A 26,541-nucleotide genomic window follows, 5' to 3' on the forward strand; every position below is an offset into this window, starting at 1 on the left:
CATTGGCTCATTTTATGGTACGTAATATGTCTTTTGTGAACCAAAGCCCTGAGAGGTTATTTTGTAAACATTATTGTGAGAATCTAAGTCATCTAATAAATTATATATATTAAATAATATATATATCTATATATATCCATATATATCTATATATATATATCTGCTTATACTTTCTCACAATTCTCTGAGTTAGATAGGTCTTTTTATACTATTTTGTAGAAGAGGAAATTGAGATTTACTGGGGTTAAGTATCTTATTTAGAGTCACAGAGCTAATAAGTGATGAGCTCTAGATTTGAACTCAAGAAGATTTGATTTTAGAGCCTAGGTTATTAGATATGAATGCTGTTTAATTAGCTTCCTTCCCATTCACTCCCCAACCCATTTCCCCAAAAAGAATTAAAAAACCACTAATTAGTTTTGTCCTTCCCCACCCCTGCCACTCATTATGTATTTTCCAGGATGATGGGACTTAATGAAGAACCAGGAATAATTCCAAGGTTTTGTGAAGATATTTTTGCTCAAGTAGCCAAAAAACAAACCCAAGAGGTATGTTCTCATTTGTAAATCTTGAGAGACTAGAAAACGGTCAAACCAAATTAAAATCAGTCTTTACCACTAAGGAAATTATGGAAGACATAATTTTAAGTTCTAGATCATAGTTTTAAGTTCTAGATCATTCTCCTTTGGAACAGTGATATGGAGGAGAGGTTGGAGATTCAGAATTTCAGAATAAATTCCCCTTGGTAGGCAGTGATAGAAGGATCGTCTCTTCTGCTTTCTCTAGCTTTTCTGGCTTTATTACTTTTGTGTGTATATAGTGGCTTTGTGTGTGTATAGTGGCTTATAATATGTCAGTTATGTACTATTGTGTGTTTGTAGTCAGGCAAGTACACAGACTTAACTAAGGACAGTAGGCATAAACTTCAGAACAACATAAGCAGAGAGTAGTAAAGCTGGAGTCTGAACCTAGATCTAACTTAGATCTAACTTTTTACACTGCACCTGAAATGTCTGTACTGGTTTCCCTTTTCACTTATTCATTCATATATTCAGCAGGTATTTACTGGGCATCCACTGTTTGCTAAGCAGCCTATTAGATCGCTTTTCCCCAAATTTGCTTGATCATAAGAATCACCAGGAATGTGTCAGGGACAGTTTTTCATATTGATTGTGTGCGTGTGTATATATATACTTGCTAAACGAAACAAAACAAAACTCTTCTGGAGATTCTAATTTAGTTGATCTGGGCTATAGCTGGGAATTTATAGTTTTCATACTTTCCCCCTAGTGATTCTTATGATAAGGGAAATTGGGGACATATTGTGCAAGATTTGGGAATATGGAATTAAAAGGCCCAGTCACTGTACTTAAGAGAGTGTAATGGAGAAATGAACCAGTAAATAGCCAAATACAACCAATTTAATGCTAAATAAATAGTATGATAGAGTAAGAACAGTGTGCTGTGAGAATAAGAGTTAAGGGAGCCAGGTTTTCTTAGATGAGGGAACAACTGACCTTATTTTTGAAGGAGACATAGTAGTTAATAGTTTGGTGAAGAGGCGGAAGGACAAGCCAGGCAGTGGGAGGAGCATGTTCAAAGCTTTGAAAGCAAGAAAGTAGGGAGACTTTGGGAATCTATAAATTGTTTACTTTGCTTTAGCATGGAATTTGAGGGTGGAGGGTGACAAGAGATGAAATCAGAGAGGGAGGCAGAACTCAGCTTGTGAAGGACTTTATGAACCTTGCTTCCAGGAATCTAGAAGGCTATGGAAGGATTTTAAGCAAGAAAGTCAAATGATCATCTTTGTTCTTAAAGAAAAAAAAAAGTTAGCTCTGGCTGCACTGTGGAGAATGGATTGAAAGGAAGTAGAACTGGATTCAGAGGCCAGTTGTGGGACTTATAAACTGTATAAGGAAGGCATGACAAGGGGCTAGACTGAGGTAGTGACTGGGGTTGAACATTTCAGAGATTTTAGTAAGTAGAACTCATCTTTTTTGGAGAAATGTCTATTCAAGTCCTTTGCCCGTTTTTAAATTGTGTTGTTTGTCTTTGTGTTGTTGAGTTCTAAGCGTCCTTTATATATTCTGGGTATCAGAACCTTATCAGACACGATTTGCAAAAAAAATGGAAGGGTTTTTAAAATAACTTGCATGTTGTGTTTTTATTTCTCCTACTAGGTCAGCTTCCATCTTGAAATGAGCTTTTTTGAAGTATATAATGAAAAAATTCATGACCTTCTGGTTTGTAAAGGCGAAAATGGGCAGAGAAAGCAGCCAGTAAGATTAAAACGATTTATGATTTGTTTTTAAGTTGTTTTTATAAATGTATATAGTTACATTAGTTCTCAAGATGATCTATATGGCTTACATTTTTACTGGTATTGCTATTATATGTTAGCAAATACTTGGGATCTATAATCCAAATGAGTAGTAAATAAGCTGAACATTATTGTTAGTGGAAATTAGTTATTAAATTTAGCCTCTTTTAAAGCAAATATTGTATCAAAATTAAAGGTAAAATATTTGTTCCAAGATTTGGTTGGACCACTTAAACACCAAATCCCTAAAAGTCTATAAAGCCAAACAGCAGAAGTTTAAAAGTTGTATTGTTATTATAGAATATGTATCTTATTAGATTCTTTAGCAAATTGGTATCTTATAGATAGTATTTTCTATGAAATAGAAAGGTTCCAAAAATAATCTTTTTAAAAAACTGGTATCAGAATGTAAAATTTTGGGGGCTCCTGGGTGGCTCAGCTGGTTAAGCCTCTGACTCCTGATTTCCACTCAGGTCATGATCTCATGGTTGTGGGATGGAGCCCTGCTTCAGGCTCTGCGCTCAGGGCAGCTGAGAGTCTGCTGGAGATTCTCCTTTTGTCCTCCCACCGCCCCCCCCCCCCCCCCAACTAGCTCACATGTGTACACACGTGCATGTGCGCGCTCTCTCTCTCTCAAATAAAATCCTTTTAAAAAAATGTAGATTTTTAATTTGAAAAGGATGTTGGAGAGCAAGAAACTAAAATCTAAAGAGGTCACTTGACTTAGTCATGTGGTTTACTTTGGTAACATCAAGAATCTTAAACTTGGCATTTTCTTCTTTGACTTAAATGTGTTTTCAATTTTGGGTTACAAAATTTAAAACATATAAGGTAAAACAAAAATTTTAACTGTCTGAAATTTACTGAACGTATTTTAGAGAGATTTAAAAGCATAGAGAGAATAGCTACTGTGGGTCTTAAGAATAAAGAACTAGGGACGCCTGGGTGGCTCAGCGGTTGAGTGTCTGCCTTCGGCCCAGGGCATGGTCCTGGAGTCCCAGGATTGAGTCCCACATCGGGCTCCCTGCATGGAGCCTGCTTCTCCCTCTGCCTGTGTCTCTGCCTCTCTCATGAATAAATAAAATCTTTAAAAAAAAAAAAAGAATAAAGAACTAGTAATATATTTGATGCAACAGTGAACTGTAGCATATGGTGAGAACAGAAACATTTGTGATACTGGAAGCAGTGTCTTAAATACCTTCCAGATTTGTGTTTGTGAGAACCTTTATATTTATCTCTGGGTCAAGTAAAGGCAAGTCTCTTTGCCTTAAGCTCCAAATATAGAAAAAAGGATCATTTAAAACTGTATTTTAGGGGTGCCTGGGTAGCTTAGTTGGCTAAGAGTCTGCTTTTGGCTCAGGTCATGATCCCATAGTGTCTGGATCAAGACTTGCATAGGACTCCCTGCTCAGCAGAGGAGTCTGTTTCTCCCTTTCCCTCTGCCCCTCCCCCTTTTCCTTTCTTTCTCTCTCTCTCTCATTCCCTCTTTCTCAAATAAATGAAATCGTTTAAGAATTTTATATGAAATATTCCTTATGTCTTTAATAATGCTAATGTTTGCTTCTATTAGCTGAGAGTAAGAGAGCATCCTGTCTCTGGACCATATGTTGAAGCTCTGTCAATGTAAGTGTTTGGCTCAGCAAAAGCTGAAGGAGAGAAGTAATGAATAAAATGAATGTTGTTCTCATTTGCTTCCCCAACTTTGAACCACTGGATAACTATTTAGCCTTCTACCCTTAATATTATTAAATTAATTTATCCTTTTCTTTCCAACTAGAGTGTTAGATCCTTGTTTTTTGTTATTTTTATCTTTCACAGCACCTGTGAAGTGCCTGGCATAGAGTGTTATACTATGTGTGAAATATCTGATTTTTATCCTTCTATCCCCTTTCCCCATTAAGTTAAGCTTTCTCTCTCCAGCTGCTTTTTTTTTTTTTTTTTAAATCTATTACCCTAAGCTGAAGAGGGGAGAAGGTGCTAAGATGAGGTTAGGGTTGAGAGTGTAAAACATGCCAACAGTCATTTACTTCATCTTTCAACATTCCAAATGCTTTCTTACAGGAAAGGGAAAGTGATTGGGTATGGATTTAGCTCCATTCAGTAAATCTGGGATTATGTTGACACCCATACATACCAGCATACACACCTCCACATATATGTCAAGTATATGTTTTAGTCTCATGATTTGGACTTGAATACTACAATAATATTACAATAATAAGAGCTAAACTGCTTCATTAGTAGAAACCACACTTTTTGATAAAATCAAAACATTGCCTACCCTTTAAGAATGGAGATAGTGAACAATTCTGTGAGTCAGTATAATAGTATCTATGAATTATTCAATTATGGTCTTCAGAGAGTAATTATGTAATTGAAGTATTATTATTATTTTATGAGAATAAGAGTGTAATTATCAGTAAAAACAATTTTGTCTTTTTCCTTTTTAAAAATAGGAATGTTGTCAATTCTTACTCTGATATCCAGGTAAGATTGATTGTATTATATTTTCTTTCTACTAGATATAAAGATCATATCATAAGATATTCATAAGAATATTTCTCCTTAATTGTTATGTGCATATGTAAAAGATTGATCTAGTTAATTCATTATGAGCTGATTTTGTTTGTTAAACTTCAGTCAAAAGAATTACTCTTCTGGGGCACCTGGGTGTCTCAGTTGGTAAAGCATCTGCCTTCAGCTCACGTCATGATCCCAGGATCCTGGGAATCGAACCCCAAATCGGGCTCCTGGCTGAGTGGGGAGTCTGCTTCTCCTTTTCTCTCTGCCTGCTATTCCCCCGCTTGTGCTCTCTCTCTGTCAAATAAATAAATAAATAAATAAAATCTTAAAAAACAAAACAAAACAAGAATGACTCTTCTGAAGTAAAAATAAAAATTGACCATTAGCAGCTTAGCATTACTGAAATAGTGTTTTAAAGGTGTAATTTCCTGATTCAGCTATCCATGCTGGAAATGAAATTGACAATGAGAATACAAATTATTAAATGACAAACATTTATTAATTTCATTTTATAAACAGATTATAAAGTGCATATATGTTGCTAAATGTGCTTACTTAACTTTGTTGTTCCTTAATTTGTTTCAATAAATTTTAGTTTGCAGTTTTAACCTCCCTCTCTTCTTTCTTATAAGAGCTGGCTAGAATTGGGAAATAAACAAAGAGCGACTGCTGCTACTGGTATGAATGATAAAAGCTCCCGATCGCATTCAGTTTTCACCCTGGTGATGACCCAGACCAAGGTATTCTTTTTATTGATTATTTTCCTAGGTAAGGTAGCAAATATATTCAGGTTTCATGTTTTTCTTATTTTATTCTTTAAATCAAATGGGAGTATGGTAAAATAAATATATAACATAATCGGATTTTAGTGTACACAATAGCTGAATGACTCATGGCATATATGGCAGTAGCTTTTTTCTTACTGTTTGAAAAACCAATAATATATGATTATTTATGATATCATTGATATTAATATAACATACTAATGTATGATAATATGTTATCAATATATGGTAATTGTGTAGTATTTGGAAAAACATCAGAAAGTCAAAGATTTTAAAAAATTCAGCCATAGTTTCCATTCTTCAAATAAAGCCTCTCTAAATATTTTGATATATTTTAGTTGTTTTACAATCATACTTAAACCAATTTACAAAATCTGCAGTAATTTTATGCTACTAAAATTCTTTGCCAAGGGGCACCTGGGTGGCTCAGTGGTTGAGCCTCTGCCTTTGGCTCAGATCGTGATCCTGAATCTTGGGATCAAGTCCTGCAACAGGCTCCCTGTGGGGAGCCTGCTTCTCCCTCTGACTATGTCTCTGCCTCTCTCTCTCTGTCTCTCATGAATAAATAAATAAGATCTTTAAAATAAATAAATAAATGAAATCTTAAAAAAAATTCTTTGCCAATTATCATTTTTCATAGCTGTGTAACATTCCATTGACTATTCCAGTTCCTTCACTGTTGGACGTTTATGTTACTTTTAAATACCTTGCTCCTTTAATTCTGGGATAAATAATACCTTTGTACATTAAGCGTTTGCTCTATTTATGGTTATTTCCTTAATATAATTGGGTAGTTGTAAGTTTTTATCTCTTTAGATTGATTTATTTTGGCATAATGCAAGCATTGCTCTATGTATTCTTGGATATTTATTGTAAATCATAAATTATCACACATTCGTAAAGGGATAGTTTCAAAAATAAATGAGCAGTTTGAAATCTTGTATAATTTTCCCTTTCAAGACTTACGTTGATAAGTCATGGAGGAACTTATGACATATTATTTTAATATTATTTTGCTACAGACAGAATCTGTTGATGGGGAAGAACATGATCACAGAATAACGAGCCGAATAAACCTGATAGATCTGGCGGGTAGTGAGCGCTGCTCCACGGCTCAAACTAGTGGAGATCGACTGAAGGTAAATATGAGGCTTTTCTGGGGCACTGGGCTGGCTCAGTCAGTGGAGCATGTGATTCTTCATCTCGAGGTTGTGAGCTTGAACCCATGCTGGGTACAGAGATTACTTAAAAAAATAGATACTTTAGGGGCACTTGGGTGGCTCAGTGGTTGAACGTCTGCCTTTGGCTCAGGTCGTCATCCCAGGGTCCTGGAATTGAGTCCCACATCAGGTTCCCCTGCGTGGAGCCTGCTTCTCCTTCTGCCTGTGTCTCTGCCTCTCTCTGTGTGTCTCTCATGAATAAATTAAAAAAAAATATATATATACTTTAAAAAAATGTGAAGCTTTTTTTCATTTTAATAAAACTTATTCAGGGCATTATTTTTAGGAGGTTGCAGACTAAATGTATTTAACAACAACAAAAACAAACAAAAACAAATACTATCTTTATCTGCAGTTTATAGACTGCATTGCTGTGGTTTAAAGAAAGATCTTTACTTTTTTGGTTATGTTTACTTTTCAAAGAAAATTAATAAATTTTAAGTTGTAAGAAAGTTGGTAGTTTATGGAAGAAAATATTTACTTAGTAATTATTTGAGGGAAGGAATATATTTTGTGAAATAAGTATACTGCTGAGCAGTTATTTTAAATTAGTTGTTTTTATCTTGTATACAGGAAGGTGTGAGTATTAACAAGTCCTTGCTCACATTGGGAAAGGTTATATCTGCACTTTCTGAACAAGCAAACGGAAAGAGAGTTTTTATTCCTTACCGTGAATCTGTTCTTACATGGCAAGTATCTTTTGAAATACAAATAATTGTATTTAAAATACAGTGAGTACTGTGGGGAAAAGAACAATAGACTGACTTCATATAACCTTGGGCAGAGAAGAAGTGGTTTAGCAGTGTGAATTCTAGAGCCAAACTATGTGGATCTGAATCTTGGCTCTGTATCTTATAAGCTCTGCAACTTCAGGCAAATCATTTAATTCTAAGGTCTGTTTCCTCATCTGAAAAAGGAAGATAATAACAATACCTATCTTTTAGGGTTATAGTGAAGATTAATTAATATAAAACTCTTAGTACATAGTATATGCTATCACTGTAAGAAATTCGTACTAATACTACGTTTTTAGGGTTTAATGTCTGAACATATATGATACTACCAAACATGTTGCTATGTGTGTAAAGTGAAATCATTTTGTTTGTTTGGCACCCACTGACTAGCATTTAAGTGTTTAATAAGTGTTTTCGTTGATGAGTATGTTTTCATTAATCAGATACATTATATTCAAATTACATCTGTATAGGTTCAATATCCAATTGTGATAAGTGTTAATATATAACTTTGATAAGGGCTGCATCTCCACTTGACAGCCCCGATGTGGAGCTTGATCTCATGTATGATTTTGAGTCATACCTGAGCTAAAATCAAGAGTCAGACAGTTAAGCAACTGAGCCACCCAGGCCCCCGACAGCAATGTTTCTTTATAATTGGTTTATGAAAATATAGTTCTCACTTCAAAACATTTAAGGGAAAATTAATTTTTTGTGTGCTTTTTGAAAGCTAAGAATAGTGAAATTCATTCTGCATTAAAGATAGTTGTTTTAGTCTCATGCTATATTTTTTCCTATAAATGAAAGCTTTTGCATATAGTAGAAAACAAAATTTTTGCTTATGTGTTCATTCATCATGTTTAATATTTATTGAGCACTTATTTCTAAAGGTTGTGATAGCACTGGAAATACAGAGATAACTAACATTCATAGTTTCTTTCCTGAAGTAGCTCACAGTCTAGTCTGAGGAGTGGTGAGAGGGATCTTACTAATATTTGATGGTGAACCACATTTTAAATCTTTGCATCAGTAACTTTCATAAAACAATATAAAAAGTATAGGAGAAAACAAAATGTTCATGAGATCTAAAAATAACTACATATACCAAAAAAGTTCTGAATGGTGAGGCTCATGGCTGGCTCCCAATCTCAGGGTCATGAATTCAAGCCCCACATTGGGTGTAGAGCTTACTTTAAAAAAAAAAAAGTCCTGAATGGTATGTGAGTGAAGAGTATAATACTATATTAGAAACCCTATTAGTTTGTTTTGTGCTTTGTACATAATTACTGCTATTAGGTTGTTGTAGAAACAAGGCTTAATTATAACTTATTTTCCTTGAAGGCTGTTAAAAGAAAGTCTGGGTGGAAATTCAAAAACTGCAATGATCGCTACAATCAGTCCCGCTGCCAGCAACATTGAAGAAACATTAAACACACTTAGATATGCCAGCCAAGCTCGTATGATAGTCAATATCGCCAAAGTAAATGAAGATATGAATGCTAAGTTAATTAGAGGTGAAGATTTTTCTAAACATTTAAAAGTTGTTTTCTAACAATTAAATCTCAAATACTAATTTCAATTATGAAAATATGCAATTTAAGAAAATTAAAGATACTTTTCTCACATATATTTATAATAGATTATAGTCAATATTCTACAGTGATGGTGGAAGAGAGATGGAAGGACAATGGAAAAGAGAATTAATAAGGGGAAAACAGAAAAAGAGCAGAGAAACTAGAGAGTGGGTGAAGGGGAAATAGCAAGCATAGAAACAGAATCTTACAGACTGAGCCATAGGTGTGTGCAGGAGAATAAAAATACTATGATTTATTACTTTTCCTCTTATGACCTTTCTTCTATTGTCATTCTCTTTATCAGTTCTACTCTTGCTTAGTTCATTGATGTAAAGGATTGTGATCTGAAGGCTTGAGTTTGTAGCATAGGCCTAACTTCATTTATGCTCAATATTACTTTCTGTGTATCTCTTGGGAATCACCTGCTTAGGATGGACTTGAGTGCCTGCAAAGAATCTTAGTTTGTCAGTTTTCTCTTTGCTTATGTGGAACTACCACCTTTTCATAGTCTTTTGTCCTCTGGCCCTTTTGAGCTGCAGAGAGTGAATGGTTATGCCAGTGGAGCAGGCCCGAGAAGAACGAGATTGCTGTATCATGGTCAATCTTCTCCCCTTTGGATTCACTCCTTTTTCATAATAGGGTTATTTTCATTAAAAATAAGTATTCTGGGTCAGCCCCGTGGCCCAGTAGGTTTAGTGCCACCTTCGGCCCAGGGTGTGATCCTGGAGATCCAGGATCGAGTCCCATATTGGGCTCCCTGCATGGAGCCTGCTTCTCCTTCTGCCTGTGTCTCAGCCTCTCTCTTTCTCTCTCTCTCTCTCTCTCTGCCTATCATGAATAAATAAATAAAATCTTAAAAAAAAAGATTAAAAAAAATAAGTATTCTGAACTCCAGCTTGAAAAATCTTTGATTTTTTTATCCAACATGTCTTTATGAGTAAGGTTTCCCATGGGACAATCCTGGTTTATGTCTTGGTGTAAATAATCGTGCTTCTCAAAAGTGTCCACTTTGGACAGTACATTATATGGCCATTCTACTTATGGGGGGGAATTCATTAAGATGGGGAGCACTTTTTCAGATTAAGGCCAAGTAGAAATTATAGGTAATGTAAATAAACTAAAACTGATTTCTGCAAATACTCTGTTTTGTTTAGTAATATTTAAAACTCCAAATAAGATTGGAGGATTATGCCTAGTGTGGTAATTATTATGTATATCATATGTTATTAATCATGTTTTTTTTTTTTTTTTTTTTTTTTTTTTTTACAAATATTTAGAATTGAAAGCAGAAATTGAAAAGCTAAAAGCTGCTCAAAGAAATAATCGAAATATTGACCCCGAACGATATAGGCTGTGCCGGCAAGAAATAACATCCTTAAGAATGAAACTGCATCAGCAAGAGAGAGACATGACAGAAATGCAAAGGTGGAATATAGTCAATATCTTAGATGTCAGTGTGTTGCCTGGAATCATTGGACAGGTGGGGTTGGAGTTGGTGGAGAGGGAGGACATGAGGTATCTGTGGCTCTGTTTTCCTACTTTCTGTATGAATAGAGCAGTATGTCCTCAAACTATCATATTTCAAATATTCCTAAGTGGTTCCCTTCCTTCTTGATTGTCTTTTGAGTCTCAGGCTTATGCATCTTGATGTTTTTAACTCTAATTTTGTTTGTCTTTGGAAAGAGCATGGAAAGAAAAACTTGAACAAGCTGAAAGAAGAAAACTTCAAGAAACAAAGGAGTTACAGGTATCACTTCAACTCTCTAAACTGATACGAAAATTAAATAAAGATGACGGTAAATATGTAAACCTAATTTCTCAAATACTCATCGTAACTAACTCTATACAAAACGATACTGAGAATTAGTATAAAGAAGTGTTGATTGAGATCAAGATTGTGATTATGTAGAGCCCATAACTATGTTGGAAAGTTAAAAATATGAACAAACCATCTAATTCTATTCACTTTGGTTCAACAAATATTAAATGTTTATGTAGTGCCAGGCATTGGGAAGGCCAAAGTGAATAAAATATAGTTTTGGCCTTCAGAGAGCATGTAATCTGAAGGGAGGTTTACAAAATGTAAATAGATGACTGAAATGTAGTATGACTTGACTAGTTTGAACCATATGATGCTGCCATTTTTAAGGTAAGAAATGGCTGAACACTGGGAGTGTCCTATGATTCAACCTAATGCATAGAAAAGCGTGTAAAAGGAAGAGAAGCAAGAGTAGGGGGGAGTAATTAACTTTGATGAGGGTGGTTATTAAGGAGGACTTCAAAGAGAAAGGGATGAGTAAGCAAGATTTTGTTAGGCTCCCAAAGTCAAGATTTCTAAGCAAGAAATCCTGTATTCAAAAGCATGGAAGGACAACACAGTTTGGACAACACAGTCCACAAAATTCAGAACTTGTGTATTGATGGTGGGGGCAGAGATTGGACCAGAGAGAGAGATGCAACATTCAGATCATGAAGTAGTGAGGAACTTGAATTTAGGTGATTAGGAGCCCCTGAAGTGTATTACGTGGAAAGGAAGTGACAGGAAAAGACTTGTGTTTTAAGTAGATTCTTCTGGCAATGGTGGATTTGAGGGAGGAAAGACTGATGATGGGAAGATTATTCATTTAGGAGGCTGTTGCCATGGTGAAAGCAAGAGATGGTGAGAGCTTGAGTCAAGCAGTGATGGAATGGTTAGTGGAGAGGTTGGATTCAAGAGATAGGAAGGAGTAAAATTGATAGACTCAGAGGGTGTTTTTGGATGGGTGTGTTGAAAGAAATGGAAAAGTCAAGAATGATGCCCAGGTTTCTGAAATGTGTGCATTGCATCGTAAAATTATGAAGTCATGGCAGTGGTGAAAGAAGCCAGATGACAGTTGAGGAATGACTAAGTAAGGAGTGAGAAGTGAAGAAGGCGGAGAAAGGGGGTGTGAGATTGTGGGGAAGTTTAGTTTTGTTCATTTTGGTTTTGTCTCTTTAAAGGATGGAAGAGACTTGAACTTTTTTTTATAGGAATCAAAACTCCTTAATGGAATGAGGTTCTAAAGAAGATTGGAGAGCACAGGTCAAGGGCAAAGGTATTGACAGTAAAGGAAATATTTCAAATGATTGGTAGGCAAAGTACCATAAGAATTGAAAGGAAAGGGGGATTATTCCTTGGGAGTGGTGAGTCCAGCTTCACAGAAGAAGTGAGATTTGAGTTTTGAATATTTGACTTTGAAGCCTGGGTAAGATTTTGATAGGAAAAAGGAAGAGTGCATTCTAGGAAAGGAAAATTGTATGAGAGTAAAGGTGCAAAAGCTTAAGGTGTGCTCAGAAGGTGTGTGGATCAGTTTTATTGAAGTAGCAGTTTGTAAATGGTCATGAGATAAAATTGGCAGGATATGTTATGGTTATATCATTGATTTTCAGGCTAAGTAATTAGAGTTTTATCTTATAGGAAGTGGGAAGTGATTGAAAATGTTTGACCAGAGAGTTGACATTTTGAGAATACCCTTTCAGGAGAATTAATTGAAAACAGGAGAAATTGTTGACAGGGCAGTCAGGCAGCTGCTGCAGTGGTTCAAGTATGAGGTAATAAGAGTCTGAGCTAAGGTGAGGGCAGCAAAGATGCAACAAAAGGGATTGATCCATTCTATTTTTTTTTAAGGTTTTATTTATTTATTCATGAGAGACACAGAGAGAGGCAGAGACACAGGCAGAGGGAGAAGCAGGCTCCATGTAGGGAGCCTGATGTAGGACTCGATCCCAGGTCTCCAAGATGACACCGTGGGTCAAAGGCAGGCGCTCAACCGCTGAGTCACCCAGGCATCCAAGAATCGATCCATTCTAAAGCAAATCATTTGATAAGAAAAGGCACAGTTTGAGGGTGACTGATGCATAGAGGGCTCAGGATGGTGAGGGTCAAAGAAAGGTTAACATAACTCTAAAAGTCTAAGAAGTATGATGATAATAGTCATAGGGAAATCATGAAAGAGAGATTCTAAGAAACCTTTATTGATACTTCATATACAGTGATTTTAATGTTTAACATAGATGATTTATTTTAGGTGAATTTAATAATTTGATGCTTTTGTTAAGGTTAACGAAACCAGATATTATTGCCAGGTATTATTTTCTGACTTCCACTAGAAAGCAGGAATTACATTTCAAATGGACAATCATTTGCCAAACCTTGTCAATCTCAATGAAGATCCTCAGCTGTCAGAGATGCTATTATATATGATAAAAGAAGGAATGACAACAGTCGGAAAGTATAAACCAAACTCAAGCCATGATATTCAGTTATCTGGAGTGCTGATTGCTGATGATCATTGGTATGTTATTCTAAAAATAAAAAGGCTTCTGTTCATTTTTTAGCAGGTTTCTGTATCTTGATATGTATTTTTTCCTTCACGTGAAGCATTCATTTATACTGATTCTTTGCTATAATTCTTCAAATGCATCTTTAGCCAGGAAAAAGATGTTTTGAGTGTTTTATAAGGAAAATAGATTAATTGCTCTCAATATGAGTTACAATGTAACGCTATTTCTCTTTTGGTGTATGTGATCTGTTGGTTGAGGGATCATTTCTTTTTTTGGAATTGTAGTCATTGGCATGAAATTAAACTTCTATCCATCTTATATGACAGGAGTTTTGGTTGGATTGACAAATTTAAAATTTTTTGTATCATTTGACTTTTGTTCATGTGAATTGAATACATATTGTTGGGAGGATAGTATATGCAGATTATTTTGGCTCCACGTTGTGTTTTCAAGATTCATTCATTCTGATGTTCTTTTATTTTTACTGCTGTGAAGTATCTTATTGTGTGCATTTATCTACCTTTTATATTATTACAATCTGTCTCTTGTTGGTAGACATTTGGATTGCTTATGATTTTTTGCTACCACAATATTACTATGTATATTCTTATACATGTCTCTTGGTATAAATGTGAAGAGTTTCTCTAGAGTGAGTTTCCCAGATGATTAACTGAGATATGAGCACTTAAAGGGTAGCCAGTAGAAACCTTGGGGGCCTGACCTACCAGACTAGTCCTGTGTCACTCTGAGCAGCCTTTCTATTTACCCCAATCTGCTATATAAACATGGTTTTCTAATTATGCTATAAAAATAAGAATTTTTAAGGTTTGGGAAACACTCTTAAATTGTGTATAAAAATACTTAAGCTATTAAGTGGTAGGGTGTGTTCTTATTCAGCTTCACTAGGTAATTTCAAATTGTTTTCCAAAATGATTATCAGTTTTTACTTCTGTTGGCATTAAGGTACCCTATTACTCCACATCCTTGTCAACACTTGGTACTGTCAGACTTTAATTTATGCCAATCAAGTAGACATGATATAGTATCTCATTGTGGATTCATTCTGCATTTCTTTGACTAATAATCTCTTTATGTATTTTTTGGTTATTTTATTTTATTTTTTATTTATTGTTTTGAAGATTTATTTATTATTTATTATTTATTTATGATAGAGAGAGAGAGAGAGAGAGAGGCAGAGACACAGGCAGAGGGAGAAGCAGGTTCCAAGCCGGGAGCCTGATGTGGTACTTGATCCCGGGACTCCAGGAAATTTTTTTTTAATTTTCAGAAGATTTATTTGAAGAGAGGGTGCAGTGGGGAGGGGTGGAGGGAGAGGGGGAATCTGGAGCAGACTCCTCACATACCAGTCACCAGGTCTGGGTGAGGACCACGTGAGGACCACAGTCAGCAGGTACAGGGGAGCCCCATGTAGGACCCTGGGCCAAAGGCAGGCGCTAAACCGCTGAGCCACCCAGGGATCCCCTATTGGTTATTTTAGTTTGCTCTTCTGTGACTTGCCTGTTTATGTTTTTTGTCCATGTTTTAGTTGGATTGTTGTCTTTTTTCTTAATAATTTTTAAGAGTTCTTTATATATTCTGATTGCCAAACTTTTGTTTTATGTGTTGCAAGTATCTTTTTTTCAGTATGTGGCTTATCTTTTCTCTGTTTTGGTGCCTTTATGATGGATCAAGGCTCTTTGTTTTATTGTAGCACAGTGTTTTTTCCTTGAATTTATGTCATTTTATTTTGTTTTTGGGGGGAGGGTTGGTATTTTTTTAAGTAGTTATAATTAAAATACATACAATGAAAATTCTTCCCACCACTGATGGATGGAATTGCTACAGAGGCCAGGCTTTTTTCACCAGAACTACAAAAAGTAGTTGGAGGAAAATAAAAGAATTTCAAGTTATTTTTGTCACAAATTGATGTGAATCTTAACACCAAAGGAATAACCTAAGCAGGATTATCTTGTATTGTCTTTTTCTTTTTTGTCTGTCTTATAATTTAACAATGTACTTCTTATCTTAACAGTACCATAAAAAATTTTGATGGGATAGTGAGTATCATCCCAATTGGAGAAGCAAAGACATATATAAATGGAAAACATATTTTGGAATCCACAGTATTACATCATGTAAGTTAGCCTGTGCTAAAATTTAACAAATTCTTTGACTCTGGACAAATTGTTTAATTTACGTGAGTCCCAGTTTTCTCTTCTGTAAGGTAAGGTAGTGAACTAAATTAAGAACTTTCCAGTTTTAAAATTCTCTTTTCGGGGGATCCCTGGGTGGCGCAGCGGTTTGGCGCCTGCCTTTGGCCCAGGGCGCGATTCTGGAGACCCGGGATCGAATCCCACATCGGGCTCCTGGTGCATGGAGCCTGCTTCTCCCTCTGCCTGTGTCTCTGCCTCTCTCTCTCTCTCTCTGTGACTATCATAAATAAATAAATAATTAAAAAAAAAAAATAAAAAAAAATAAAATTCTCTTTTCGGGATCCCTGGGTGGCGCAGCGGTTTGGCGCCTGCCTTTGGCCCAGGGCGCGATCCTGGAGACCCAGGATCGAATCCCACGTCGGGCTCCCGGTGCATGGAGCCTGCTTCTCCCTCTGCCTGTGTCTCTGCCTCTCTCTCTCTCTGACTATCATAAATAAATAAAAATTAAAAAAAAATTCTCTTTTCTATCTCATTAATTGCCTTCACTTGTGCAAAAAGTTGTATCACTATAAACTAGTACCTGAAGAGCTGACCACTGACAGCACCATTATGTGTCCAGTAAAGAGCAGAGCTTTGGAAATAAGCCCTGATTATTTGCTATGTGACCTTTGAAAAAGTTATTTAATTAGGGTGATTATGTATCACCCAAGTTAGGACACTTTTGAGAGCATTTATTTTTTTTATTTTTTTTATTTATGATAGTCACAGAGAGAGAGAGAGAGGCAGAGACATAGGCAGAGGGAGAAGCAGGCTCCATGCACCGGGAGCCCGACGTGGGATTCGATCCCGGGTCTCCAGGATCGCGCCCTGGGCCAAAGGCAGGGGCCAAACCGCTGCACCACCCAGGGATTCCCCGAGAGCATTTTTAATAATACATCGGGAGAAGGGCTCCTGGCTGGCTCAGTTGGAAGAGCATGTCACTCTTGATCTTGGGATTCTGAGTTCCAGCCTCACATTGAGTGTAGAGATTACTTAAATAAATAAAACTTTAAAAAAAAATTGCATCAGGGGAACAGGCATAAACCAGTCTGTTGCAGGCAAACCAAGATAGTTGGTCACTTCATATATATCCTATCTTTCAGGGGCAGGGGAGGATTAAATGAAATACTTAGTCTATAGTTCTTAAAACAATGTCTGCAAATTGTAAGCTCAGTGAATGCTAATTATGATTATTAAGTTCTGTGCTCTTCAGCTCTCTCATTCCTAATATTGAGATAATAGTAGTATCTCAGTGGGTTGTTGTGAGACATAAATGAGATCACATATATGAAAGGTATTTAACACAGTGATTGGCCTATAGAAAGTAACAAATGTTAGTTGCTATGATTTTTATGTTTATTAGTACTAATCTTAGACTGTATGGAATTGCTGAACTTAATTATTTGTCTCATGTTAAGTTTTTGATTCAGACTCACCTCAAGCAAGTAAATTTTTTGTGTGCTTTAGGGTGATCGGGTGATTCTTGGTGGAGATCATTATTTTAGATTTAATCATCCTGTAGAAGTCCAGAAAGGAAAAAGACCATCTGGTGGAGATACTCTTACAAACGAGGGTCCAAAAGACTTTGAATTTGCAAAAAATGAGTTGCTTATGGCACAGAGATCGCAGTAAGTATTCCTAGTGATATCAAGTAGAATATGAGAGAGGTCTACAGGAGAGAGTTAATCATATTGTGCTAGTCTCCAGTCGTTACTTCTCTGGTTGCTAATTTCTAGTAACATCATCTTTTCTCTTGGTACTTTCATTCATTTAGCAGACATTTATTGAGCAAATATTATATGTATCTGTCACTATACTAGGAAATACAAAGAATAACTGAAATTTAGCGACTATACTGGAGGAATTTATCATCTCATGGGGCTGATAGATAGTTGTGACAGAGTGCCATGACAGAGTCCTGCGCTGTGTGTGGTTTGTGGTGTGGGGGGTGAATCCTAGTCCCAACCAGGAACCAGCAAAGTTTCTAGGGGACGCGAAGACATTCCCTGGAATGGAGTCCCAAGAGACCATTAGAAGTTAGCCAGAGTTTGAACAGGTGGAGTGTAACCTTTTTGTTTTCTTTGCCCTGTTTTTAGCTCGTGCAATATTGTAGGATTTCCAATTCAAGCAGTATCCTTGTAAACTAATTGGTAAAGTATACATAAATAAAATACTAAAGAGTTAGAACTTTATCTTAAAGGATTTGTAGTCATTAAAGAGTTTTAAGTAGAGAAGAGATAGACATGATCAAAATCACATTTTTAGAGCTCACTGTGATCCAAGTCTGTAGAATGGATTAGAGGCAGAGCAAATAGAGCTTGCAAATACAGTTCAGAGATTGTTGAAGTAAGAGAAGTACAGTGTGGTTGGGTGGGAGACAGTATGGAGAGAGTATTAAGGAGAAAGAATCAACTATGCTTGATGGCTAAAGAGGAGAAGGGTGGAGGAATCAGAATGACTAGTATGGACTAGGCTAATCCCACTTTTCTTCTAAAAAGTCTAAGCTTGCTTTTGCTCTTTTTTAAAAAAATTGTGGTATACAGAACATAAAATTAGTTATTTTAACCATGTTAAAATATACATTTCAGTGGCATTAAGTGTATTGACAGTATGTACAATCCTCAAACTATCCATCTCCAAAACTTTTTTCATCATCCCAAACTGAAACTCTGTCCCCATTAAACTGGGACTCTCCGTTTTCCCCTCTCGCCCTCTCAGCTCACTGCCCCCCACCCCGAGACCCTGGTCACAACTAGCCTTCTTTCTTTTTGATATTCTTTTTCAGTAAAATTGGGAATAGAAATTTCCATACAGTATAGTTGCTAAAGCATTGATTTTATTGATAAGAAAGTAGCTTTTAGTTCCTTGCTTTTTTCCCTTACATATTGAAAGATGACAAAGCTAATTTAATGTTTTAACTTACCAAATGTCAAATTATTATAGATGATTATATTATTATATATTATTATTATAGGTGGCTGAAAATACATAATCTGTTTTATCAGCATTCATATCATTTTTAGTTATTTCAATGTTTTTCTTAATCTGTGACCTAAACATGAGTTAAAAGTTATTGATACATAAAGTTCAATTTTTGCTCTAACCATTGTTTTTTTTTTTTTTCTCTAACCATTGTAAAGCATAAAATACCCTTATTTTGAGGCACCTGGGTGGCTCAGTCAGCTAAACATCCAGCTCTTGATTTCAGCTAAGACTGAGCCTTGTGTTGGGCTCTATGCTCAGTTGGATGCTGCTTGACATTCTCTCTTGCTCTCTCCTTCAGCTCCTCCCCTGCAATGTGTACACCCATGTGTGCACACATGTGCTCTTGCCCTTCAAAAAAAATCCTTACTTTGTATTTTCTGTAATGTTGACTATAATGTTTACTACCAGTGTTCACTGTGACATCATATTTTTATATAACTTATTTTCTTTAAGATTAGAAAAATGTATCTACTTAAATATCAGGCATCTGCTATAGTAACTAAACAAATAAGCAAATTTTCATCCTTTTATATTGTCCTGTTTAAACAAAAGCAATTAAAATTTAAGAACACTGTTGACAGAATGTCAGAAATTAAATTTTGAGTTTTAAATTTTTATTTGATGAAAACATTTTAATATAATTAAGAACTATTGTGGTATATAAAGAATTCTTGACAATGTACCCTGTGAATATTTTGCTACTTTGTAGACTTGAAGCAGAAATAAAAGAGGCACATTTGAAAGCAAAGGAAGAAATGATGCAAGGAATCCAAATTGCAAAAGAAATGGCTCAGCAAGAGCTTTCTTCTCAAAAAGCTGCATATGAAAGCAAAATAAAAGCCTTGGAAGCAGAACTGGTAAAAGGCAGAATTGGTATTTTCTTTCTCTGCTCATGCGCCCCAAGTGATGTATTGGCTGTAAAATTGATTATATCCGTAAAAGGGAACCGGGGCAATATCAAAGATTAGAGAGTCAAAACCAAGTGAGTCTTGGCCTGCTTTAATTTTACTTTGGAAAGCAGGTTAGCGGTAGAAAAATGGTTTCTGGAATAAGAAGAAAAAATAGAGAAGCTTCTGTCCTCCACCTACTTGAGCCCATGGTTCTCTCCAGTTTGCTGGTCATCGTGCATTCCCACAACCCATTTTAGAGGAGAGTGCTCTAGAAGGTTTGACTAGTGATGCTTATTTTAAGTTAGACTAGTTAAGCTGAATGAGGTAAAGAAACTACAGGGCAATTTTTCTATTGATGAATCAATTTCTTATACATTGATTAAAGAAATGGACTCTTGTATATTTTTTATATTATTTTTGAAAAAAATGTTATGTGTTTTGCCCATTATTTATTATTATTTTTTTTAAAGATAGAAGAATCTCAAAGGAAGAAAATGCAGGAAATAAATAATCAAAAGGCTAATGACAAAATTGAGGAATTAGAAAAGACAAAACAGCGACTTGAACAGGAAATCTATGTCAACAAAAAGCGGTTAGAAATGGAGACTTTGGCTGCGAAACAGGTAAATAATTTCATCTTGTAAATAGTTGGCTCTATTCTGAGCAACAGCTGGATTTTTTTTTTTTTTTAAGAACTCATGGTACCCAAGAGGGAACTGACTGAATCTGGGTCTCTTGATGCGAAGGGCTTTTCCTCCTCTTTTGTTTTTGTTTTGGATCATTTTATTTGATTTTATTTATTTTTATTTTATGAGAAGGGCTCTTCTTGCCTAAAAGCTTACAACCTGGTAATGGTCACAGCTCTGCTCACACATCATCACACAAACATTTTGAAAAGGATAGAGTTTTTTATTTCCAGCTGGTTCCATTACAGTTTCCCCTTTTATGCCTCCACAACTATCCTGTGATCAGTCAGGCCAGATAATATAAATGAATGAATTAGTGCTAGGGCACAATGTGTAGAAGGAAGAAAGGCACAGCTCTTATGCTGGGTCACATCCTAATGTCAGAATGAAGCATTATCCATCTATGACAAGTGTGGTCAGCAGGCTTCTTGCCTGAGTGACTCCTCAGAGAACTCACAGTAGGACGTTCATTACCCCAGTCCTTTGAGCTCAGGCACTGAAACTTGTCATGTCAGTGAGGGTAGAGACATCTTTCAGGGGCTACCTCACATTAATTAAGGTACAAAGACTAAAGTATAAAACCAGACTGTCAGTATTTTAATATCTTCAATTACCTTTTTATCAACTTTTTTGCTATTCTTTCTCCTTATATTAGCAGTTGTTAAAGTATGGTCTTTAGACCAGCACGATCAGCATTACTGTTAGAAATGTAGTTTTAGGCCTCAGAACTCCTAAATCAGAAACTCTGGGGGTGGGGTCCCAAACTATTCTAACAAGTCTTGCATGGAATTTTTGACAAATACTAAAGTTTGAGCAGCACTGTTTTCATCTCTGCTTTGATTCCTCATATCTTAACCTCAAAGTTTTATCCTCAAATAGCAATTTTAGTTTTCTTTTTTCCAAGTTTTGTGGTGACAGGGTGGGTAGAAGAAAATATGTTTAGTAACCCCAAAGTTCTGGTACTATATTATGGTGATAATATGTAACTAGTCACTTCTGGGACACAAAGTAGCTGGTGAACCACCTGAGAGAATTTTAGAAGAAAAAACAGAGCTGTCTAAATCTTGAAACAGTAATTATTAATGGACTATTATAAGGTCTATTTGTGGCAAATAAGGTTTTTGTGGTATCTTTTAAATTTAGCTTTATTTAGTCAACAAATGTTCTTGAATGTGGGCTCTTTTGAGCAGTTTTTTCTCTTATTTTTTTTTTCCTCTAAGGATTTTTTTACTTTCTATCAGTGGGAAGAACAAGATTAATTTATGTTATCAAAAATTCCTAATAATTTTGTTATGGGGCAAATTTTATAAATTTCTTTTATAGATCACTTTTTTTAAAGGCCTTTTATGCTTAATAAAACATGTAAAATATGTATGCTTAATAAAATGTGTATTGTAAATGGGTTTTAATTACTGTGTTACCATTATCAATTATAATTTCTCTATTTGTATATTTTCATGTACGGGTCTATGTGAATGAATATTAATTAGGCTTTAGAAGACCACAGTATCCGCCATGCAAGAATTCTGGAAGCTTTAGAAACTGAGAAGCAAAAAATTGCTAAAGAAGTACAAATATTACTGCAAAATCAAAATAATAGAGAGAAAACTTTTTTAAGTGAGTATATGATGATTATAATAGCAGGTATTTTCTAAAGTTGTATATGGTATTTCATATAATTATTAAAATACTAGACTTAGTTGCCTTTGTATATTAAAAATTATTTATTCTGGATGTTTCTGACTTTTTTTGGATCTAAATAAATTTGTATGCATGATTTAAAATACTCAGTTTTTAGAATAGTTACGTAAGCAAATAGTAAACAAAATTTCAAGTGTTACTTTAATGTGTAGTATGTTTTCAAAAATGCAATCTCTTATTCTAATTTTTTAGGTCTTACATCTAGATTGAATTTAATCATTGGGTACTTCATCTTCTTTTCATTTGGATGTTATTTTTTGTGTGTACTTCTGTATTGCTATATAGAACATGGCATATTTTTAATGTCTTTTTCTCATGGAAAATTTCAAACTAACAATAAAAGTAGAGAGATTACTACAATAGACTCTTATATACTTAATCATCCAGCTTCAATCTCTAACACGTGTTCAATCTTGTTTTAGCCATACTCAGTCCTCCTGTCTCCCTAGACTGTTGTGATGCAACTCCAAGACATCATATCATTGATCTGTAAATACTTCACTATGTTATCTCTGCATTAGATAAGGACTCTCTTTTCTTTCTCTGTCACTCTGTAAGCATAACCATGATATTGTTATCAAAACTAAAAATGTTAATTTCTTACACTCATTAGATTTCTAGTCTACATTCAAATTTCCTGGATTATGTCATAAATTTTTTTATGTCTTATTTGTTTGAATCAGGTACAAACATGATCCACACATTGTGTTTGGTAGATATGCCTTATAAGTCTTATTTTATTATTATTATTTTTTAAAAAGATTTATCTATTTATTTTTTTAGAGAGAGAGGAAGAGTGCCTGTGTGAGGAGTGTGGGGTGAGGGGGGAGGGGTAGAGGAAGAGAGAGAATCTCAAGCTGACTCCAAGCAGAGCGCAGAGACTGATGTGTGGCTTGATTTCAGGACTCTGAGATCACAACCTGAGCCAAAATCAAGAGTTAGAAGCTTAACTGAGGCACCCAGGTGCTCCTAAGTCTCTTTTTTTTTTCTGTTTATTTTTCATTTTTATTAAGTAGGATTCATGCTCAAAGTGAGTCTTTAACTCACAACCCCAAGATTAAGAATCACGTGCTCTACCTACTGAGCCACCCAGGAGCCCCCATTTTTAAAAAACATTTATTTATTTATTTTAAAAAGAGAAAGCAAGCACAAGATCACGTGTGAGTGGGAGGAGGGGCAGAGGGAGAGAATCCCTGAGCAGACTCCCTGCTGAACACAGAGCCCAAAGCGGCAGATCCCATGACTCAGGAGATCACGACCTGAGTCAAAACCCAGAGTAGGATGCTTAATGGACAGAGCCACCCAGGTACCCTTTTTTAAAATCTCTTAATCTGTAAATTTGTTTTTCTTATCTCTCTCTTTCTTCTTGTAATTTGCTTATTGAAGAAACCAGGTTATTTATCCTGTAGTTTCCCACATTCTGGTTCTTGATATTGGATCTCCATGGTGTTGCTTAATGGGTTCCTCTGCCCCTATATTGCTATAAAGTGCTCATTATTTCTTCAGGCCTGTCAGATTCAGATTCAATTTTTTTTAGGAAGAATACTTGGTAGTTGTATACTTTCTCTAACTTCTATTTTTAATTAAATCTGAGACTAGTAAGGCTTGTTATATCTGTTGTGAGAGGTAAATAAATACACTTACTAATACATCTTTTTGTTCTTCTTAGAGCTTAAAAACAGGGCCTACCAATGAATACTGGATTTTTTTTTTTTTTTACCATGTGTATAATGAATTTTACCCTTTCAAAAAAAATGTTCTAGGGGCACCTGGATGGCTCAGTCACTTAAGCAACTGCCTTCGGCTCAGGTCATGATCCCAGGGTCCTGGAATCAAGTCCTGATTTGGGCTCCCTGCTCAGTGGGGAGTCTGTTTCTACCTCTCTCTTTGCCTGCCACTCTTCCTGCTTGTGCTCTCTCTCTCTCTTTGTCAAATAAAATCTTTAAAAAAAAAAAAGTTCTAATGGAATATTGGTTATAAGTTTGAGTGAGATAGAAAACATTTATGATAAAATCTTCATTTTAAATTAGGAAAATGGAATTGTGGCCTAAATTATTTCTCTTTTTTGATGTCCTAAAATATATGTTTGTTTGTTGGCTTGTTTTAATTTTCAGGCAAGATAAAAAAGGATTGTGGTGTTTTTTTTTTGTTTGTTTGTTTTAATTTTTTATTTTAATTTTTATTTTTTGGATTGTGGTTTTATATAAGTGAAGTTATAGTATGCTTTACCCGATACTTTAAACAAATCAGAAATTGAGAAAAAAATAAATTAGAAAACAATCTTTAAAGCTATTAGAAGACAAAGCACTGTCTTTGGCATTTCCTCTCTTACAAAATCCTGTATCAACTTTCTATATCACCTTCAGTTTTTTTCTGTGTCTTCACAGGTGAAAAACCTCATTTTCTATGAAGAGTATTTTATTTCAGTTTTGAGGAAAAGTTACTTAAGTATTGCCCTTAGTTTCTGAAATAAATAGCTAAAACCGTTTATTTAAAATCAATATTTTTTTTTCCAGGAGTGGTTCTGCTTAGAGATATAAGTCAGGGCTCATATATGTATTTTGAATCTTCTCTGTGTGCTTTCTACTAGTTCAGACAAATTGGAACTCCATGAAACTTTCAATGATGATTCAGGAAGCCAATGCCATCAGCAATAAATTTAAAAAATGTTATGTTTTTGGCAGGTGAGCAACTTATTATAATTAAAATAACTAATTAAATATAACTAGTTATATGTAACTAATTATAAAGTAACTCTTTGCTTTAAACTAACTGACAAAAACAAACAAACAAAAAAAAAATAAACTAACTGACCTTCATATGATTGATTTCTAAGTTTAGTTTCTGTAAAGACATGACATCTATATTGCCTGTCTGGGAGAGAATGGTATCAGAATTCCAGTGACAAATTCGGATTCTCCTTTCAGAGCTCACTCTGTAGTAAAAGACTTAAAGCATGAATGTACTGTGCTAAATATACTAAGTATGCATATAAAAAAAGCATATTTTATAAAGAGAATAATCTTAGACATTTTAGGAATTTACTAATCTTTTGAGTTGCAAACTTACTAGTATTACACATTTGGAAAGAAATATACCTAATTAGGATTTGATTTTTAAAATCTTTGCATAAGAAGTTATTTTTATATGGTATATGCTAGACATGATTTTTTACTGTAATAAAAATGCTTACCAATGGAAAGATTTAATCAGTGGATTTTTTTTTTATAGAAGTTATTCTAATTCAGAAAACTCTTATAAATGGGTATATATGTTTTAAGATAAGCATTTTTCTTTGGTTTTTCTTTCAGACATGATGTATCAGATAAAGGAAGTAGTTCTGACATTTGCGTTCGGGTTCGTAACCTACAACTAGGGATCTCAACTTTCTGGAGTTTGGAAAAGTTTGAATCTAAGCTTGCAGCAATGAAAGAACTTTATGAGGTTTGGAATATTATTAAAATCTCTGTAAATGTTTTGAAATAAAAAATATACAAGTAACATGTTCTTAGAGAAAATTTGGCTACTAAAGGAAAAGGTAATTTGCATTACTCAAACCAACCAGTATTAACAATTATGTATGTTTATTTTACTTTTGCCTGTAGATGGGGTTTTATTAATTTATTTTAATGTAGTTACACCTGTAATAGAGAAATTTAGTGATGAATCTGTTCACATACATTTGTAATTGTGTTTTCAGAATTTTACTTTTTAGCTTAAGGAAAGAAGAAAGTTTATAATGTTTGATTTGTTTAATGGACAAATGAAAATAAACTAAATAGTTAATCTAGAAAATAAAACAAAGGAAAGCAAATGAAGGAATGGTGAAAAATTAAAGCAATAATTGATAAATTAGAAATCAAACTGAAGCTCTGGCTCTTTAAAAAGATAAACATGTGGGGCAGCCCGGGTGGCTCAGCGGTTTAGCACCTGCCTTCAGCCCAGGGTGTGATCCTGGAGACCCCGGTTCGAGTCCCACGTCAGGCTCCCTGCATGGAGCCTGCTTCTCCCTCTGCCTGTCTCTCTCTCTCTCTCTCAGTATCTCTCATGAATAAATAAATAAAATCTTAAAAAAAAAAAAAAGGATAAACGTGATTTTTAGGAATGGGTGATGGCATTTATACAAAGATATCAAAAGCATTTAAAAATTATTTTACATGTGAAACATTATGCTAATAAATTTGATAATTTTCTAGAAAAGATTTTCTAGGAAAAGATAAATTCTGAAAGTTGACTTAATGGATGAATAACCATGCAATAAATTGAAAAATTTGTCAACAAACTAGTCTCAAGAAAAAAAAAAAAGCTAAAAAGTGCTGGTCCCAATCAGTTTTGGGGGGAAGCTCTTTTAAATTGCAGAAAACAAGAGTGCCTCGCTGGCTCCATCTGTAAAGCATGCGACTCTTGATCTCAGGATCATGAATTTAAGGCCCATGTTGGGTGTAGAGCTTACTTAAATAAAAAAGAGAACAGATAAATATAATTGTGTTTCAACTTCTGGAACATAGCAAAGGATAGAAAGTGTCACCGTTATGATGCTAGAATAACTGATTAAAATCAAACCAAATGAAAACCACAAAACCTGAAAAGATGATTCAGAAAGGAATTACAAACCAATCTTCACACGAA

At 34.9% G+C, this 26,541-nt stretch overlaps 1 protein-coding gene across 2 annotated transcripts in view; it reads left to right on the top strand.

Moving 5' to 3' along the window:
• KIF14 (kinesin family member 14) overlaps positions 1–26,541 on the top strand; it is a 66,533-nt gene that overhangs the window by 18,064 nt on the left and 21,928 nt on the right. For both annotated transcript variants that reach the window (XM_038541935.1, XM_038541934.1), the window contains exons 4-21: positions 461–548; positions 2,181–2,279; positions 3,891–3,943; positions 4,777–4,807; positions 5,476–5,583; positions 6,651–6,767; positions 7,422–7,537; positions 8,924–9,096; positions 10,434–10,581; positions 10,840–10,903; positions 13,285–13,469; positions 15,491–15,593; positions 17,118–17,278; positions 19,345–19,492; positions 19,996–20,148; positions 21,702–21,828; positions 24,503–24,596; positions 25,224–25,356. In XM_038541935.1, the coding sequence (XP_038397863.1) occupies positions 461–548; positions 2,181–2,279; positions 3,891–3,943; positions 4,777–4,807; positions 5,476–5,583; positions 6,651–6,767; positions 7,422–7,537; positions 8,924–9,096; positions 10,434–10,581; positions 10,840–10,903; positions 13,285–13,469; positions 15,491–15,593; positions 17,118–17,278; positions 19,345–19,492; positions 19,996–20,148; positions 21,702–21,828; positions 24,503–24,596; positions 25,224–25,356 (2,101 nt within the window). The remainder of the gene's footprint in view (positions 1–460; positions 549–2,180; positions 2,280–3,890; positions 3,944–4,776; positions 4,808–5,475; positions 5,584–6,650; positions 6,768–7,421; positions 7,538–8,923; positions 9,097–10,433; positions 10,582–10,839; positions 10,904–13,284; positions 13,470–15,490; positions 15,594–17,117; positions 17,279–19,344; positions 19,493–19,995; positions 20,149–21,701; positions 21,829–24,502; positions 24,597–25,223; positions 25,357–26,541) is intronic.

This window comes from Canis lupus, chromosome 7 (genome assembly GCF_011100685.1).
Source record: "Canis lupus familiaris isolate Mischka breed German Shepherd chromosome 7, alternate assembly UU_Cfam_GSD_1.0, whole genome shotgun sequence".
Taxonomy (NCBI): domain Eukaryota; kingdom Metazoa; phylum Chordata; class Mammalia; order Carnivora; family Canidae; genus Canis; species Canis lupus.